This window comes from Microcaecilia unicolor, chromosome 2, assembly GCF_901765095.1.
Source record: "Microcaecilia unicolor chromosome 2, aMicUni1.1, whole genome shotgun sequence".
Taxonomy (NCBI): Eukaryota; Metazoa; Chordata; class Amphibia; order Gymnophiona; family Siphonopidae; genus Microcaecilia; species Microcaecilia unicolor.
In genome coordinates, this window is record NC_044032.1 from 108,716,226 (window position 1) to 108,735,824 (window position 19,599).

At 46.1% G+C, this 19,599-nt stretch overlaps 1 protein-coding gene across 1 annotated transcript in view; it reads right to left on the reverse strand.

Annotated features, from left to right (window-relative positions):
- Positions 1-19,599, reverse strand: part of TRIM23 (tripartite motif containing 23) — a 123,506-nt gene that overhangs the window by 94,281 nt on the left and 9,626 nt on the right. The window contains exon 3 of the mRNA XM_030193188.1: positions 6,362-6,483. Within this exon, the coding sequence (XP_030049048.1) occupies positions 6,362-6,483 (122 nt within the window). The remainder of the gene's footprint in view (positions 1-6,361; positions 6,484-19,599) is intronic.

Below are 19,599 nucleotides of genomic sequence, written 5' to 3' on the forward strand. Positions count from 1 at the left end.
GTGGAGAAGGATAGTCCAGGAGCTCAAACATTTCAGCCCTGGGCTCGTCCTCCACAACCACTGGGAAGGGGATGGCCGTAGACATCTCCCGGACAAAGGAAGCGAAAGACAGACTCTCAGGAGGAGAAAGCTGCCTTTCAGGAGAGGGAGTGGGATCAGAAGGAAGACCCCCAGACTCCTCGTCAGAGAAATATCTGGGGTCTTCTTCGTCCTCCCACGAGGCCTCACCCTCGGTGTCAGACACAAGTTCACGGACCTGTGTCTGCAACCTCGCCCGGCTCGACTCCGTGGAGCCACGTCCACGATGGGGGCGTCGAGAGGTAGACTCCCTCGCCCGCATCGGCGAAGCTCCCTCCGCCGACGTAGTCGGGGAGCCTTCCTGGGAGGTGGCCGCGGTCGGCACCGCACGCGGTACCGACGTCGGGGACCTCAACCTGGGCGATGGACCAGCCGGCGCCACGCTCGACGGTACCGGAGGCGCAAGCACCACCGGTACCGGAGGGGTAGGGCGCAACGGCTCTCCCAGAATCTCTGGGAGAACGGCCCGGAGGCTCTCGTTCAGAGTGGCTGCAGAAAAAGGCTGAGAGGTCGATGCAGGCGTCGACGTCAGAACCTGTTCCGGGCGAGGAGGCTGTTCCGGGCTGTCCAGAGTGGAGCGCATCGACACCTCCTGAACAGAGGGTGAGCGGTCCTCTCGGTGCCGATGCCTGCTGGGTGCCGACTCCCTCGGCGACCCAGAGCTCTCGGTGCCGACACGGGGAGGAGACCGGTGTCGATGCTTCTTCGACTTCTTCCGAAGCATGTCACCGGAGCTCCCCGGCACCGACGAGGAGGACGTAGAATCCATCCGTCGCTTCCTCGGGGCCGAGACCGAAGAGGGTCGATCCCGGGGGGGCTGTACCGCAGGAGCCCTCAGGGTAGGAGGAGACCCACCCGAAGGCTCACCGCCACCAGCAGGGGAATGGACAGCCCTCACCTGCACTCCTGACGATGCACCTCCGTCCGACGACATCAGCAGATGAAGTCTCGGTACCACCGACGTCGATGCAGTCGCCCGATGCCTCGGCGCCGATGCAGAGGTCCTATGCCTCGATGCAGTCGATGGAGCGGCAGCCAAGGAAGATGGTCCGGACGCTGACGACGTCGATGCACTCGATGCCTCCGGTGCCGATGCCGACGAAGAGCCCGAGAACAAAACGTTCCACTGGGCTAATCTCGCTACCTGAGTCCGCCTTTGTAACAGGGAACACAGACTGCAGTTCTGAGGGCGGTGCTGGGCCCCTAGACACTGAAGACATGCAGAGTGCCTATCAGTGAGCGAGATTACCCGGGCGCACTGGGTGCACTTCTTGAAGCCGCTGGAAGGCTTCGATGTCATGGGCGGAAAAATCACGCCGGCGAAATCAAAGGCCGAAATGGCGAAAATTGAAGCACTAAAATTTAAAGGGAGAAAAATCTCGACCGAGGCCAAACTAGGCCTACCCCGACAACGAAAGAAAACTTACGGGGCAAAAGCTGTGAAAATTACGGGCAGAAAACCCGAAAGGGTCTTCCGGAACACTTCCGGAGCGCTTCCCGAACTTTTTCAACGAAAACCAAGGAAAAAACACTTCGAAAAGGACGCGCGAGGTCGACTCTCTGGGGCACGAACGGCGTAACACGACCGTACCGAGCGCGGACGAAAGAAGACTGGCCGGCTCGGGCATGAGCGCGCGAGGACTAGCAAAGGCCTTTGCTAGTAAACTTTCCGATGGAGGGGGCTGCCGAGGACGTCAACCCATCAGTGAGAACAAGCAGCCTGCTTGTCCTCGGAGAATGAGCCTTGACGTGATCTTCCAGGGTCAGGATGCTTGGGCATAGTCAAAGGAGATGCAGTTTGCAAGCCAACCGTATAGCAAAAAGCAGTCCAAGATTTATTGAGGTCAAAGAAACAAAAAGCCAAGTTGAGTTTCTCAGAGCTTTAGTCAGCTTCAAGTATAGGCTAGGGATCATTTGCAATCTAAAGTGTGTAAGATAGTCATCACCATGGGGTGTATAGCCTAGAGGAAAATGTTGGGAGGATAACTGACTGGTCAAGTTAGAAACAGACTCCATCTTAAAAAGGAACTTTGGATGAGTGAATAGAACCACCCAGTTGAAAAACCTGTAGTACAGATTGGTCAATAAATCCTGAAATTCATTTTGTCTGCACACTTAAGTGGCCACCACTAAAAAGATGACCTATCAAGTCAGGTAATTCAGGTTGCAAGAGCCTAGTGGCTGAAAGAGTGTTTTCTTCAGCTGGTTTAGAACAATATTGAGGTCCCAAGAAATGGCAGATGACTTGACAGAAGACTTCAAGAGAAATATGCCCCTAAAGGCTATAGAGGGATAGGTTTTCCTTCACCCAATAGTGATAAGTGCCAACTGAACTGACTTTAAACCTGACTCAGAGATACAGAATTCAAACAGCTTTTGTGTGGGACAAGAAAATGGTGTAGGGCTTAGAACACAAGATAGCAAACCTCTTCCACTTAAAACCATAAAACTGTCTAATGGAATCCTTTCTAGAAGCCACAAGGATCTGTGATACACTGCCAGGCAAATTTATGGCAGCCAAGATAACTCTCTCAACATCCAGAATGTGATATGGACGGACCTGATGTTGAGATGCAACATTGTTCCCTGAGCCTTTATGATCAGCACTGGATAATTACTGTGTCTGATGGAGATCCTTATGGATGAAAATCATGCTACCCTGATCCTGACTGAGTTTTAGAAGAGTCCGCTATGAGAAGTACGGAAGGATATGCCTACAGAAAACTTCCCAGTGCAGGAGGGAAGGCAGAGGCTAGACTACTGTCAGTCCCCATTGTGGATTAGAAATGAGGCACTTTCTTGTTCTAAACAGATGCTAATAGATTCACCTTGGGTGTGCCTCACTTGCAAAATATCATTTTCGCTACTCTGAGTTGAGACAGACTCACGCGGTTGATCCACTTTGTCTGCTAGGACATTGGCTTTCCCTGCCAGGTACATAGCCCCGAGGGTCATCCTATGAGAGATGACTCAGTTGCACATCCTGGCAGTCTTCAACACAGGAAGAAGAATCCTGTTCTTTCTTGCTTATTAGAGTACATGATTACTTGGTTGTCCCAAATGATTATTTTGGCCAATACCTGAAAGCCTTAAGAGCAGGGATTCTCACTAGGGACATACCTAGCCAATCAGATTTTCAGTATACCCAAAATGAATTTGCATGAGATAGATTTGCATACAGTGTAGATACTGCATGCAAATTTATCTCAGGTCTATTCATTGTGGATATCTTGAAACCTAATTAGCATGGTGTGTCCCAAAGACCAGGTTGAGAACCACTGCTTTAGAGCAGTCCATGTAGCCCTCAACTCCAGGAAACTGATCTGATGAAAACTTTTCCTGTGCACATCTGACTCCAAATATGAAGTCTATTTGCATGGTTTTTCCAACCCGATTTGGATTCATCTGTGATGAAGACAATTTGCAAGGGAAAAATCTGAAAGAGGATGCCTTTTGCCAGACTGGAATGATCCATCCACCAGAACAAAGTCCCATAGAAGTCTGGTGTTGCAGACTAGGTCCCATAATCAGGGTGACCCGACTACATCGAGTCACACGTACTGTTGAAGCCAAATGGCCCAAGAACTTCAACATGCCCTGAGCTATTTGCTGACTCAAGAGCACCTGCCAAACCGTGGATACCAATATGGCAATCCTTTCTTGCAGAAGACAAGGCCTTTGCTCGAGTCACATCTAGCAGAGCTCCTATTAATCCCAATTCAGATGACAGGCTCAAATATAACTTTGGTATGACAAAACTTTAATTACTCCAGCACATGGTTGTTTATGCTGATTAATCTTTGGTCAAGACCTCATCTCAGGAAGGAGCCTAGTCAATCATCCAGATAGGGGAACACATGCACTCACACAGTTGTGTAGCTGTGGTAGTTGCACATCTACCCATTTCGTGAACATGCATGGAGTTGACACCAGGCCAAGCAGCAGCACATGATACTGGTAGTGGTGTTGCCCTATCACACACATCACAGTCAGCTCAACTATAGGGGTGAATACTTCCTTTAGGACCAGAGAACATATCCAGTCCCCTTTTTCAAAAACGGAACTTAAGTGCTCATGGAAATCTTGAATTTTCCCCAAGCCTGAAATTTATTAGAAGCCTTTAGGAATAGGATGGGATTTTGTGACACAGAAATAATTGGAGTAAATTTCCTTCACCCTGGTGGCATGGATTACGGTATCTAAAAGGAAAGAGAACTCCTTGGCACTTCTTGATGCTGAGTTTCACCAAGATACTCTCATATATGCAATCGGGTAGGATATCAAATAGGTGGAGTTTATATCCTTGATAAATGATCTTGAGAACCCAGCTGTTGGAGGTTATATAGGAACAGAAAAGGAAGAAAAGCCATACACCAATTCAATCCAAATAAATTAGTACATTATTAGAACTCAAGTACAGATAATAAAAGTACAGGCATGACCATGGCAGCCAGCCGGTACATAGGTAGCAGAGTTATCTATATTTCAATCATTCTGAGCTTTCAGGAGGTGTGATTAGCACGTTACCCTTTCTTTGAGGACACATTACTCTACGTATTGAGTGTTTGCTTTCTCTTGGTGGTGATGACAGAGTTTTAAGATTTCTACATCGTTTTTATTTTACCCTGAGCAGGCCAAGTTGGATTGTATTATCTGGGGGATAGGTTTTAACATAACCACTTTTATGTGGTTACAATCAAAGCAGTTTATGTATTATATATAGGTACTATTTTTTTTTGTACCTGGATCAATAGAGAGTTAAGGGATTTGCCCAGACATTGCAGAAATTGAGCAGACCTCTGTCGGGGGAGGGGGGATTCAAGGGTATGGAAGTCAACAGTACCTTGGTACTTGATATTGAGTTTTGATAGCATCTGATGTTGATACTTCAGAGCCTCTACTCTTGATGCTGAAAGCTCCATGGAAAGAACAAATTCAAACAAATTCTTCCCCTTCTTCAGACAGGAACTGGTCAATGTCTGCTCCTGATAGCTTGTATCAACTCAACTCAAGGGTGATAAATGAATTCCTGACAATGATATGTTCCTAGCATCCAGCGCAGTCCCTGGACCCTTTGAGACCAACACTTCCAATGCAATTATTGATGGAGTAGACTTAGAAACACTGAAGAGCTTTTCACAGCTGCCAACCCCCTCTGTCATTTATAAGCATAAAAGATACTGAGTTGGTTTGAGACTGCGCCTAAGGCATCACAAGCACCAACTACGGGCAACCACATCAGATAGGGTCTTACTGCACTACCCACATTTTTAAGATACAGGGGTCATTTCTCTGGGACATATCACCAAAACTATAGCTGCTGCAAAACCAAACTCAATTTTTACAAACCAGCCCCACCTGGGATCACCAGGCTCCAAGAAATAGAAAGCAGGAAAGTGTGCAAAAACTAAAGAAAACTTTAAAAAGACTCAAAAATATAATTTGAGAAGTTAAAAAGGAAGAAGAGGTCCATGTGCAAATCTCAAAAAATGTACAACTCAATTTGCAGAAGAGAGTGGGTACATCCAATCCAAACAGTTCTGTGGAAAATGAAGCAAAGCAGGGACCTGCACACATGTGAAGTATGGCCTTTCAAAGACTTCCACTTTATTTAGCTGGAGAATCCTTTTCGTAGCTGGGTTCCATCAGGTGATGTCACTCATCTGTGAGGACTTGATATCCCTGCTTGTCCTTGGAGAACATCTTCACAACAGGCTAAGCTTTGTAACCAGTACTGATGGTAGCTTGTCAGCTACATCCACACATTAAAATGTACTGTAAGTACTGAATTTATTTTGTATTTTGCAGTGAGAATGAGTTTAGTTTAGGCAGTTATGCTTTATTATGTTGTAAAAAAAAGATAAGAATAAAAGTGCCCAACTTGACAAAAACTCTTATCTAGTTAGATGCAAAAAATATTTATAGGTTATGACTTTCAAGTCTGGCTTCTAGTCTATCAGTTAAGCTTAGGTCAGGGAAGATGTAAAAGTAATTAATTCCAACCATCGCTCAGTCACACCTATTAGACAGATTCACAGAGCATTCATCATACCAAGTTCCAGGAGCGAGCCAGTCTGTGGCTCCGAGTTCAAAACAATCATAGCAGGTGGTCTTGGCCAGAAGAGATTAAAAATGAGAGAAACTACCATGTAACGGTACATAAAAAGTCTCATGCTGCCACAGGCCTGGTAGAGACCTGATCCAATTAAGTGGAAAGCCAACAAAGGAGGAAAACTGCCAAGCCAAAAAAGAGAAGAACAATATTTTAATTTCTAACATATACCTCTCCAGAGACACCGATAGCTTCCTCAGATGCTCCGCATTGACCAGGTGCACCATTCTGTAGTCGCTCCAAGAGTTCCAACAGAGCAAAGTTTTTTTTCAAACCCCAAACACCTGAGTCACCTGGTTGAGAGAGTCAAATTATATTAAGCACACCTATTCTAAACAATGATCAAAATCTTAAACTATTAAATATAACTATGCATAGTATCTAATAATTCATCTGCATTCAGAATTACTAAATATAATTTAGTTACCAAATACCATGTTTATTTATTTGTGACATTTATATCCCACATTATCCCAAACAAGTCTGAGTTCAATGTGGCTTACAATAAACAGTATAGGATACATAAAGAATAATGCATAAGAAAGTAATTCGTTGTAAGAATCCAATTTTACAATACAATATTATAAACATACAGGGATAACTATGGATAATTAAAATTTAGAAAATCTATTATGAATGAGAAATTGTACATTAAGCAAAGAGAAAGTTAATGGTAAATACAGTAATAACCAATTCAGGTAACAACTGTTTGAGATATGGTTGTTCTTTGTGAGGGTTATGTCCAATAAAAAAGGTATCACCCAAAATAAGAAATATACAGGAATATACTAGATTCTGCAAAATTCTCAAATCGGCCCTATGTTTGAATAGGGCCGATTTGAGAATTTTGCAGAATCTAGTATATTCCTGTATATTTCTTATTTTGGGTGATACCTTTTTTATTGGACATAACTTAATACATTTCTTGATTAGCTTTCGAAGGTTGCCCTTCTTCCTCAGATTGGAAATAAGCAAATGAGGTAGCAGATAGTATATACGAGAGAAACATCAAAGCATTACTTTGACAGTCTGACAGAGTGGGAGGTTGGGGGTATGCATGGGGACATCAAAGCATTTCATTGATATTCTAACAGAATGGGTGTTGGTAGGTGAGAGGAGGGTAACAAACAGAGAAATAAACAGAGAAATACAGCTTTATGTTTTATAATGAGTTAGAAAACCCAGATCCTTATTAAGTCCTGTTTGTTGGGTGTCAAAATATTCAATCATTCTTATTTCAAAGGTCTTACGTTCCTGTATTGTTTTAAAATTACCTTTCAGTATTCTTACTGTGAAATCACTGGTGCAGTGTTCTGGTCTTGTGAAGTGTTGGCCCACAGGGGTGGGGGCCTGACTGGCACCGGCTATTTTCATGTGATGTCTGTGTAGATTGAATCTTGTCTTAAGCATCTGGCCTGTTTCTCCAATATAGCATCCTTCGTTACATTTCTTACACTGAATGATATATACCACATTGGAAGATAAGCATGTAAAATAGTCCTTTATGTTGAATACTTTTCCTTTGTGAATGACTGTGGGGTCTTGTGAAATGTTTTGACATAGTTTGCAGCTGGCTGTGTTACATGGGAACGTGCCCTTTTCTTTTTCCGTCTGTGTTGGAAGTTTATTTCTGATCAGCTTGTGTTTTAAATTTGGTGGCTGTCGGAAGGCCAGCACTGGTGGGGATGGGAATATCTCTTTCAGTAATTCATCTTCCTGAAGTAGTGGCTGTAGGTCTCTTATGATTTTCCTCAGTTTCTCCAGCTCTGGGTTGTATGTCACTACAAGGGGAATTCTGTCGTTGGATTTTTTTTCTTTGTACTATAGCAGATTTTCCCTGGGTGTTTTGAGGGAGGAAGCAATATTCTTGGAGATTATTTTGGGGTTGTAGCCTGTTTGAAGGATGCAGTCAGGGTTTCAAGGTGTCTGTCTCTATCCTCTGGGTCCGAGCAGATACGGTGGTATCTTGTGGCTTGGCTGTAAATAATGGATCTGTTTGTATGTGAAGGGTGGAAGCTGGAGTTGTGGAGGTAGCTGCATCTGTCTGTGGGTTTCTTGTATATAGATGTTTGTATACAGCCATCACTGATTGAGACTGTGGTGTCCAAAAAATTGACTTTTTCTGGGGAGTAGTCAATTTTGAATCTGATTGTAGGATGGTATGTATTGAAGGAATAGTAAAATTGTTTCAGAGTTTCTTCCCCCTCCATCCAAATCATAAAAATGTCATCGATGTACCGGTAGTATTTTAGAGGTTTGGTCTGGTATGTATTCAAGAAATGTCTCTTCCAGCTCAGCCATAAAAAGGTTGGCATATTGGGGTGCTGTCCTGGTGCCCATTGCAGTGCCCATTATTTGGAAGTAGTTGTGAGTTAAAATGAATTTGATTAATTTTGTAATAGTTTCTGGTGAGTATTGATGGTCCAGTGTGGATTTTTTTTTAGGAGTCTTCCACATGCAGCTATGCCATCCACATGTGGAATGTTGCTGTATAGTGATTCTACATCCATCGTGACCAGAAGGGTGTTTGGTGGTAATTGTTTGATATTTTTCAATTTATTCAGAAAGTCTGTGGTGTCTTGTATGAAGCTGTTAGTTTTGTGCACGAGAGGTTTCAGAATTCCCTCTATGAGTCCAGATATTTCCTCTGTGAGCGTGCCAATACCTGATATGATTGGTCTGCCAGGGTTTCCAGGTTTGTGGATTTTGGGTAACATGTAGAATGTGCCCACAGAAGGCTGGTTTGGTATGAGTTTCTTCAGATGTGGCTGTGCTTGTGTAAGAAATGTTCTGATAAGATCTTTTAGCTGCTTTGTATAATCCTGTGTGGGGTCTTCAGTTAGTTTCCTGTAGTATTTGTTGTCTGAGAGCTGTCTGTGTCCCTCTTCAATGTATTTTTGTGTGTCCATAATTACCACTGCGCCTCCTTTGTCTGCGGGTTTGATGATAATGCGTTCGTTAGTTTGTAGAGTTCTTATGGCCGCTCTTTCTGGTGGGGTAAGATTGTACAGAATTCTTTTTTGTTTGTTGGAGAGTTGTGATTTAACCCTATGTCTGAAACTTTCTATGTAATTATCCAGCTTGTAGTTTTGTCCCTCCTGTGGGGTGAAATAAGTGTTCTTTTGTTTAAGACTGTATTCCGGTCTGTTTGGTTTCCCTCTATTGTGGAAATGTGCTCTAAGACGCATTTTTCTTAAGAATTCTTCTAGGTCTGAATATAGTTGGATTTCATCAAGTTTGCTAGATGGGCAAAAAGAAAGTCCCTTGGAGAGCACGGAGACTTCATGCTGTGTTAACTGATGGTTCGAGAGGTTTATTATACCCATCTGATCTGCATCTCTGAAGGTGTGATCAGTATTCCTTGGTTTGTTTGGGCTCTGATTTTCACATGCCTCAGATGTATATCCAAATGTCTCCAAGGTGTCTGGGGATGTTGTTTCTGCAGAGCTGTGGTTATCCAAATATAGGCTGTTTTTCTCTCTGTGATCCTGCAGGAGAAAAGATAGCTTTATTTCTTTCTTGCGGATAGCCATGTGTTGCTTTTCTCTTTGGATATTATGTAGGTCCTCTTGAAGTTGGTTCCTATGGTGTGGATGGAGTTCCAAATCTCCCGTAAAAACGGAACCACAAAAAAAGGCGGAAAAAACCCCAAAAACGAACCAGACAACAAGGGAGTAAAATCGCCAGAAAAGTTTAATGGGACCCTACACGGTCCATGTTTCGGCCAACAGGCCTTCCTCAGGGGTCTAAAATAAACAACATATATAAATTAACATATATACAACTGTTCCAAATTGATACATCAAAAATAACACATAAAACAGTTCGAATTAACAATAGATCTAAAAAGATTGCTATCAGTGAAATGCTATAGCATCTATGCACACATATATAAAATGGTGATAAGCTGAGAACAGAAAAAGAGAGAAGAAAAAGAAGAGAATCATGACAATGCTAATATGTAATGAGAGACATCTCCTTGTGCTACATAAATATGACATAGTAATATAACATCGTTCATAACATTCCAAATTTTCATAGCAAGCATGCAAAAATAGTTGACAACATATACAAAATTGATCGAAAAGAGGGAGGAAGAAAACAAAATGTGCAAACTTATCTTAACAGAGGAAATAAACTCTTAGCAAATGACAGCAGCCAATACTGGTTTCCTATTGGCTCTAATGATGTCTATAATCTTACGTTTTAAAGACTATTTTCAAACAACATACTGCTGTCATTTGCTAAGAGTTTATTTCCTCTGTTAAGATAAGTTTGCACATTTTGTTTTCTTCCTCCCTCTTTTCGATCAATTTTGTATATGTTGTCAACTATTTTTGCATGCTTGCTATGAAAATTTGGAATATTATAAACGATGTTATATTACTATGTGATATTTATGTAGCACAAGGAGATGTCTCTCATTACATATTAGCATTGTCATGATTCTCTTCTTTTTCTTCTCTCTTTTTCTGTTCTCAGCATATCACCATTTTATATATGTGTGCATAGATGCTATAGCATTTCACTGATAGCAATCTTTTTAGATCTATTGTTAATTCGAACTGTTTTATGTGTTATTTTTGATGTATCAATTTGGAACAGTTGTATATATGGTAAAATTATGTATCATACCTGATAATTTTCTTTCCATTAATCATAGCTGATCAATCCATAGACTGGTGGGTTGTGTCCATCTACCAGCAGGTGGAGATAGAGAGCAAACTTTTGCCTCCCTATATGTGGTCATGTGCTGCCGGAAACTCCTCAGTATGTCGATATCAAAGCTCCATCCGCAGGACTCAGCACTTAGAGAATTACACCCACAAAGGGACACTCTGCCCAGCTCACCATCGCCGAAACGGGGGAGGGGAATTAACCCAGCTCATCCCCACACAAGTGGGGGAGGGGAATCCGTCCAGCTCATCCCCGCGGAGCGGGGGAGGGACACCACACCCGCCGATGCGGGGGGATCTGGCTTATCCTGCAACCGCAACCGCGGGAGGAGCTGACTGACCCTAACACCGCCGAAGCGGGAGGGGTACAAAGCTGCCCTACAGCCGCACGAAGCGGGAGGGAGTGCCGGCAGAATTTAAATCTCAATCCAGCCCCGTAAAACGGAGGGGAGAGGAATGCAGCAGCTCACTGTAACACAAACTCGTCTCAACTCTTGAAGAATCCAAGTGAAAGAAGAACTTGAACACGAAGTCCTCCTGAAGTAACTGAAGGCTAAACTTGAACCTAAAATTCAACCAGAATATAAACAGTACAGATATCTGGGAGGGGCTATGGATTGATCAGCTATGATTAATGGAAAGAAAATTATCAGGTATGATACATAATTTTACCTTCCATATCATCAAGCTGATCAATCCATAGACTGGTGGGATGTACCGAAGCAGTACTCACCCAGGGCGGGACATAGAAATCCCTGACCGCAACACTGAAGCTCCAAACCGGGCCTCCGCCCGAGCAGCCACAGTCAAGCGGTAATGCCTGGAGAAGGTATGGGCCTTCCCCGCAGCCACCTAAGCCGCTGCAATGGCTTCCTTGCCCATCTTGCCACTGTAGGCTTAGAAGCCTGCAGACCCTTACGAGGACCTGTAAACAGGACAAACAGATGATCCGATTTCAGGAAATCATTGGTCACTTCCAAGTATCTGATGATGACTCGTCTCACATCCAGAAAATTGAGAGCAGAGAATTCCTCTGGGTAGACCTCCCTACGAAAGGAAGGGAGACAGAGCTGCTGAATCACATGGAAGCGAAAAACAATCTTGGGCAGGAAGGAAGGCACTGTGCAAATAGTCACTCCTGCCTCAGTGAACTGCAGAAAAAAACTCTCGACATGAGAGTGCCTGGAGCTCGGAAACTCTTCTGGCTGAAGTGATAGCCACCAAAAAGACTGCTTTCAACGTCAGGTCTTTCAGAGATGCCCTCGACAAGGGTTCAAAAGGCGGCTTCTGCAATGCTCTTAGCACCAGGTTGAGATTCCACGCAGGCACCACTGAGTGCAGAGGAGGGCGCAGGGGATTAACTCCCTTGAGAAAGCGCACCACATCTGGCTGCGAAGCCAGGGAAGCACCCTTCAGGCGGCCCCTGAAGCAAGCCAGGGCCGCTACCTGAACTTTCAGGGAACTGAGCGACAGGCCTTTGTCCAGACCTTCTTGCAGGAACGCCAACACTGAAGAAATTGGATCAGTGAAGGGAGAAAGTGAGCCTGCTTCACACCACGCTGCAAAGATACGCCAAACCCTGGCGTAAGCAGTAGAAGTAGAGCGCTTCCTCGCTCTCAGCATAGTGGCGATGACCTTGTCTGAGAAGCCCTTCTTTCTCAGACGCTGCCGCTCAATAGCCAGGCCGTAAGACCAAAGGGGGAGGGATCCTCCATCACCACGGGACCCTGATGTAACAGGCCCTGCTCCACTGGCAGCCGCAGAGGATCGCCGACTGAGAGCCTGATCAAGTCCGCATACCAGGGACGTCTGGGCCAATCCGGACCCACCAGGATTACCCTGCCGGGATGCTTTGCCACCCGGTCTAGCACCCTGCCCAACATGGGCCAGGGCGGGAACACATAGAGAAGCTCTTGTGTCAGCCACTGTTGGAGAAGAGCATCTACTCCCAGGGATCGAGGGTCCCGTCCTCTGCTGAAAAAGCGCGGCACTTGGCAATTGGCTGATGACGCCATCAGATCTAGGCTCGGCTGGCCCCAGCGCTTCGTGATGTCCAAGAACGCCTGAACAGATAGCCGCCACTCTCCGGGCTCCAAGGCATGGCGACTGAGAAAGTCCGCCTTGACATTCATGACTCCGGCAATGTGGGCCGCTGACAGCTGTTCCAGGTTCGCTTCCGCCCACTGGCATAGATTCATGGCCTCCTTGGCTAGAGGGGCGCTCTTGGTACCTCCCTGGCGGTTGACATAGGTCACAGCCGTGGCATTGTCCGACAGGACCCGTACAGGCTTCAACACCAGTACCGGGATGAACTCCAACAACACCAACCGAATGGCTCTGAGTTCCAGGAGGTTGATAGACCACTTGCCTCTGCAGGAGACCAGAGCCCCTGCGCTGTCCTTCCCAAGCAGTGGGCTCCCCAGCCCATCAAAGAGGCGTCTGTCGTGACGACAATCCACTCCGGGGTCACCGGAGGCATTCCTGCAGGCAACTTGTCTGTCTGCGTCAACCAGCTCAGCGCCTTGCGCACTGCTGGGTCCAAGGGAAGGCGCACAGCATAATCCTCCGACATCGGAGTCCAGCGCAGCAGCAGAGATTGTTGTAGTGGTCTCCTATGAGCCCTGGCCCAGGGCACTACTTCCATCGTGGCCATCATAGAGCCCAACAGCTGCACGTAGTCCCAAGCCCGAATAGGAGAGGCTACGAGGAACTAGTCCACCTGAGCCTGAAGCTTGACAATCCGATTGTCTGGCAGGAACACTCTGCCCACTTGGGTGTCGAATCGAACTCCCAGATACTCCAGGGACTGAGTCGGGCGCAGCTGGCTTTACTCCCAGTTGATGATCCACCCCAGGGAGCTCAAAAGAGCAACCACCCGGTTCACAGCTTTGCCGCACTCTGCATAAGAGGGGGCTTGGATCAACCAGTCGTCCAGATAAGGATGGACTTGAACTCCTTCCTTCCTCAGGAAGGCCGCGATGACCCCCATTACTTTGGAGAAGGTCCGCGGAGCAGTAGCCAACCCGAACGGGAGTGCTCTGAACTGGAAGTGTCGGCCCAGTACTGCAAAACGCAGAAAGCGTTGATGAGGAGGCCAGATGGGAATATGCAAGTACGCATCCTTGATGTCCAAGGATGCCAGGAACTCTCCTGCCTTCACTGCCGCTATAACAGAGCGGAGGGTCTCCATGCGAAAGTACCGAACTTTCAAGGCCCAATTGACCCCTTTGAGGTCGAGGATAGGCCGTACAGAACCTCCTTTCTTTGGTATCACAAAGAAAAAGGAGTAACATCCCTTGCCAAGCTGATTTTCTGGCACCGGAACGACCGCACCCAGGCGGATCAGATTGTTCAAGGTCTGCTGCACTACCACAGCTTGACCGGAGACTTGCAGGGAGAGAGTACAAACCCGTCTTTTAAGGGTCGGCAGAACTCTAGCTTGTAGCCGTCTCTGATGACTTCCAGCACCCAAGCGTCTGAAGTTATTGTGGTCCACTCGCCCATAAACGAGGACAGCCGTCCTCCAATCTGTACTGGGGCGTGGACCAAGGCCCCGTCATTGGGTACAAGACCCTGGGGGAGGACCGGAGGGGACACCTCCGGGACGGCGGTCTCTGCGAAAGGAATGCTGCTTGGGGGAGAAGTTCCTCTTGAAGGAAGAGGGGGCAGAGGAGCCCGACCTGCCCGGGTGGTACCGACGGGTTTCCTGAAACCGTCCTCTGGAGGTACCAGGGCGAGTACTAGCCCGAGCCCTGACCTCTGGTAACTTCTTGCCCTTAGACGTGCCGAGAACGGTCACGATTTTGTCCAGCTCGACCCCAAAGAGCAGCTTGCCTTTAAAAGGCAATCTAGCCAGGCGGGATTTAGAGGCGTGGTCAGCAGACCAATGTTTCAGCCAAAGCCACCGCCGCGCAGAGATTGTCTGAGCCATGCCTTTCGCTGAGGCCCTCAAGACATCATACAGCAAGTCTGCCAAGTAGGCTAAGCCCGATTCCAGGGCCGGCCAATCAGCCCTCAAGGAAAGATCCGAGGGGAAAGCCCGCTGCACCATAGACAGGCACGCCCTGGCCACATAGGAGCCGCAAATTGAGGCCTGCAAACTTAAAGCAGCTGCCTCAAAGGACGACCTTAAGGCCGCCTCCAATCTTCTGTCTTGGGCGTCCTTTAGGGCCATGCCACCTTCCACCGGCAACGCCGTTTTCTTAGTCACCGCAGTGATTAAAGAATCCACGGTAGGCCACAGATAGGCCTCACGTTCACTTTCAGTCAAAGGATAGAGGCGGGACATAGCCCTAGCCACTTTAAGGCTCGCTTCCGGGACATCCCATTGAGCCGCAATTAAGGTGTGCATGGCATCATGCACGTGGAAGGTTCTAGGCGGGCGCTTCGTCCCCAGCATAATGGCAGAGCCAACAGGGGCTGAGGGAGAGACGTCCTCCGGAGAGGAAATCTTCAAAGTGTCCATGGCCTGTACCAACAGGTTGGACAAATCCTCTGAGCTAAAAAGCCGCGCTGCAGAGGGGTCATCCGCTCCATCCGAGCGGGGATCCGTCTCCTCCAAGGAATCCGCAAAGGACCGTTGGGAGACCTCAGATACGCTGCCCTCATCTACATCGGAGGAGACAAAGTCCTCCAAGGCCTGGGAATCAACCTGAGGGCGTTTACCTCTGGGAACCTCAACCTCTTTACAGACGAGGGAGCAGGGGCAGCGTTTTGCATAAGGAAGGCCTGATGCAGCAGCAAAACAAACTCGGGGGAGAAACCCCCCAGACTGTGTACTTCCGCAGCCTGGGCAACAGGCCTAGACGCACCCTCAACCGGCGCTCGCAAGAGCGGGGGAGAGACATGCTGCGCATCCAAAATGGCGTCCGGCGCGACACTCCGCGAAGGAGCCGCGCGGGAAGAGCGGCGCTTAACTTTAGCCGCTTTTGTGCCGTCGCCCAAATTAAGGGCGTTCATGGCATTAATGTCTCCAACCTCAAGGGTGGCCCAAGAAGAAGCCGTCCGAGCCGCGTGGCCGGCCAAGATGGCGGAGGCGAGGAGCGGGGGATGGGCGTTTATGGCGGGAAAAATCGCCACGCCGGAGGAAGGACCGGGACATTCATCGGCCACGAAACTGTCACCCAACAAGGGCGAATCAGGCTTTAAGACCCCCGCATCCCCTCTAGAAGCGCCCAAGCGATCCGGGGAGCGACTCTTTACGCCCTCGCCCTCTGACGCCATATGCCACGTGGAGATAAATCGGGGAACCCCCTGCCCGCTATAAAAAGGTAAAAATTATCTGCTGTCCGCTCCGAGCTGTAACGACCTGGTGTCCCAGTGAGTAGCTGCAATAAACATTTAAATAAACGTCGAAATAAACGCCTTTAAGGACGTTCAAAATTTTTTTTTTTTTTTTAAACGGAGCCAGCGGGAGGGGGGAGAAAAGGAGGGACCTGGCACCACCAGGTTTGCACTTGCTGAAAAGAGCCCTCAACCCCAGGCACTCAACAAAACCTAAAAATTAGGCTTGGAGGCCTAGCCAGAGCTGCTGCTGTGTGTGACCACCACCTGCTGAGATAGAGAACATACTGAGGAGTTTCCGGCAGCACATGACCACATATAGGGAGGCAAAAGTTTGCTCTCTATCTCCACCTGCTGGTAGATGGACACAACCCACCAGTCTATGGATTGATCAGCTTGATGATATGGAAGTTAATTTATATATGTTGTTTATTTTAGACCCCTGAGGAAGGCCTGTTGGCCGAAACACAGACCGTGTAGGGTCCCATTAAACTTTTCTGGCGATTTTACTCCCTTGTTGTCTGGTTCGTTTTTGGTTTTTCTTCCGCCTTTTTTTGTGGATGGAGTTCCTCCATGTTCCTCATGATTTCATCCCTTTGGGTTTGTATTATTCTCGTTTTCTTGTAGAGTTGATGTATGAGTTCATTTCTTAGTTACTGACTCGTGCGTTTGCAGATTTTCTCTGCATACATCAGAATTGTAAGTGGTAGCCAAAGGATTTTTGATCCTCAGTCCTTTCGGAATGATGTTATTCTTCTTGCAGATTGTCAGAAAGTAAAGATGGCTGTTCACTTTTGTTTCTTTTTCCAAAAGTTTGTTCATTTGCTTTTTCATGCGGCTGTATGCGGTATCTTCCATCTTAAGTAGAGAGGTGTGGTAGCCGTGTTAGTCCACTCTTAAAGGTTATCAATAGAAATCAAACAAAATAAAACATGGAAAAAAAGGGCAACCTTCGAAAGCTAATCAAGAAATGTATTAAGTTATGTCCAATAAAAAAGGTATCATCTTATTTTCTTTTCCATGTTTTATTTTGTTTGATTTCTATTGATAACCTTTAAGAGTGGACTAACACGGCTACCACACCTCTCACCCTAAATAAGAAATATACAGGAATATACTAGATTCCGGAAAATCCTCAAATCGTTCCTATTCAAACAAAACCTCACATACACCAACCATATTTCAAACAACTAATTATTAAATGAATTGGTTATTACTCTATTTACCATTAACTTTCTCTTTGCTTCATGTACAATTTCTCATTCATAATAGATTTTCTAAATGTTAAACTTCCACAGTTATCCCAGTATGTTTATGATACTGTATTGTAAAATTGGATTCTTACAACAAATTACTTTCTTGTACATTATTCTTTTATGTATCCTATACTGTTTATTGTAAGCCACGTTGAACTCAAACTTGTTTGTGATACTGTGGGATATAAATGTCACAAATAAAAAAATAAGTGATAGGTCACCCAACCTGTGTAAACTACTAGCTCTTCTAAGGCCTGAACACCCTGTCCTTATGATTTACTTAAACCATGCTAGCGTAAGTCAAACAAATGCAACTCTATTGCTTCTGAATACAATGCAACAATATCCTATCTCAGATTCTTAGGATTCCCTCCTGTAATCTCGGACTTAAAACCTAACTGACCAGACAGGCCTCAGTTTAATATATAATGTAAAAACTTTCAGAAATGCTCCTTAACATAATTAAGTGGACATTTTGTGTTTTTGCTGCTGGGACATGATTAAGGCACAGGCCTACTAGACACATAGGGCTCCTTTTACAAAGTCACGTTAGCAATTCCAGCATGACAAATGTGACAAAGCCCACAGAAACTGAATGGGCTTCATCGCATTTGCTGCGCCAGAATCGCTAGCGTGGCTTTGTAAAAGGAGCCTATCGTGAGAGCTCAAATATTTAAGAGGGGCTCTCTGTGTTGATTCAATGGTTCCCAAGGTAAATTTTTACCCTAAGACAGATGCTGGCAGAAAGAAAATGGGTAGGGAAACCAGAGCCACAGATGACAGTGGTCTGTGTTTGCTCCCTCTTTTGCTAGTTTTCATTTGCAGTCAGAACTACAGGGGACTCTGTCTATGGGCATATTAAAGCATTATGTGTGTGTGTATATAATCATATTACAATGGGAGGTTCCCCTTCTCCCCCAGCAAAACAGATAATAGTATGCCTTGTTTACTGCATTTTTTACATACGTTTCATTAGAAACCTTCTATACCTCATCCCACATGAAATACTATAAAGAACTAAGTAACTGATAATTTCTTTATTCAGTAATAAGGAGTCTTTGCAAGTTGTGCTACCTTTGAAAGGACTACATAGTAACATAGTAAGGGACGGCAGATAAATACCTGAATGGTCCATCCAGTCTGCCCAACAGTCACATTCATTCTAAATTCTAGATTAAATCAACAATGAACGTTGATATTATATGCTTGATCATGGTCTTTCTTTATTGTTTCTGGGACGTAGACCGTTGAAGTCTGCCTGGCTCTGTCCTTGTGTTCCAACTACTGGAGTTGCTGTCAAATCCTATCTGAATCAGTCTTGTCATTTGCGGAACAGACCATAAAAGTCTGCCCAGCACTCCTCACGTTCCAAATTACTGGAGTTTCAGTCAACGCTCTCTCCAACCCATTCTAAGGTAAAATTATGTATCATACCTGATAATTTTCTTTCCATTAATCATAGCTGATCAATCCATAGACTGGTGGGTTGTGTCCATCTACCAGCAGGTGGAGATAGAGAGCAAACTTTTGCCTCCCTATATGTGGTCATGTGCTGCCGGAAACTCCTCAGTATGTCGATATCAAAGCTCCATCCGCAGGACTCAGCACTTAGAGAATTACACCCACAAAGGGACACTCTGCCCAGCTCACCACCGCCGAAACGGGGGAGGGGAATTAACCCAGCTCATCCCCACACAAGTGGGGGAGGGGAATCCGTCCAGCTCATCCCCGCGGAGCGGGGGAGGGACACCACACCCGCCGATGCGGGGGGATCTGGCTTATCCTGCAACCGCAACCGCGGGAGGAGCTGACTGACCCTAACACCGCCGAAGCGGTAGGGGTACAAAGCTGCCCTACAGCCGCACGAAGCGGGAGGGAGTGCCGGCAGAATTTAAGTCTCAATCCAGCCCCGTAAAACGGAGGGGAGAGGAATGCAGCAGCTCACTGTAACACAAACTCGTCTCAACTCTTGAAGAATCCAAGTGAAAAAACTTGAACACGAAGTCCTCCTGAAGGAACTGAAGACTAAATTTGAACCTAAAATTCAACCAGAATATAAACAGTACAGATATCTGGGAGGTGCTATGGATTGATCAGCTATGATTAATGGAAAGAAAATTATCAGGTATGATACATAATTTTACCTTCCATATCATCATGCTGATCAATCCATAGACTGGTGGGATGTACCGAA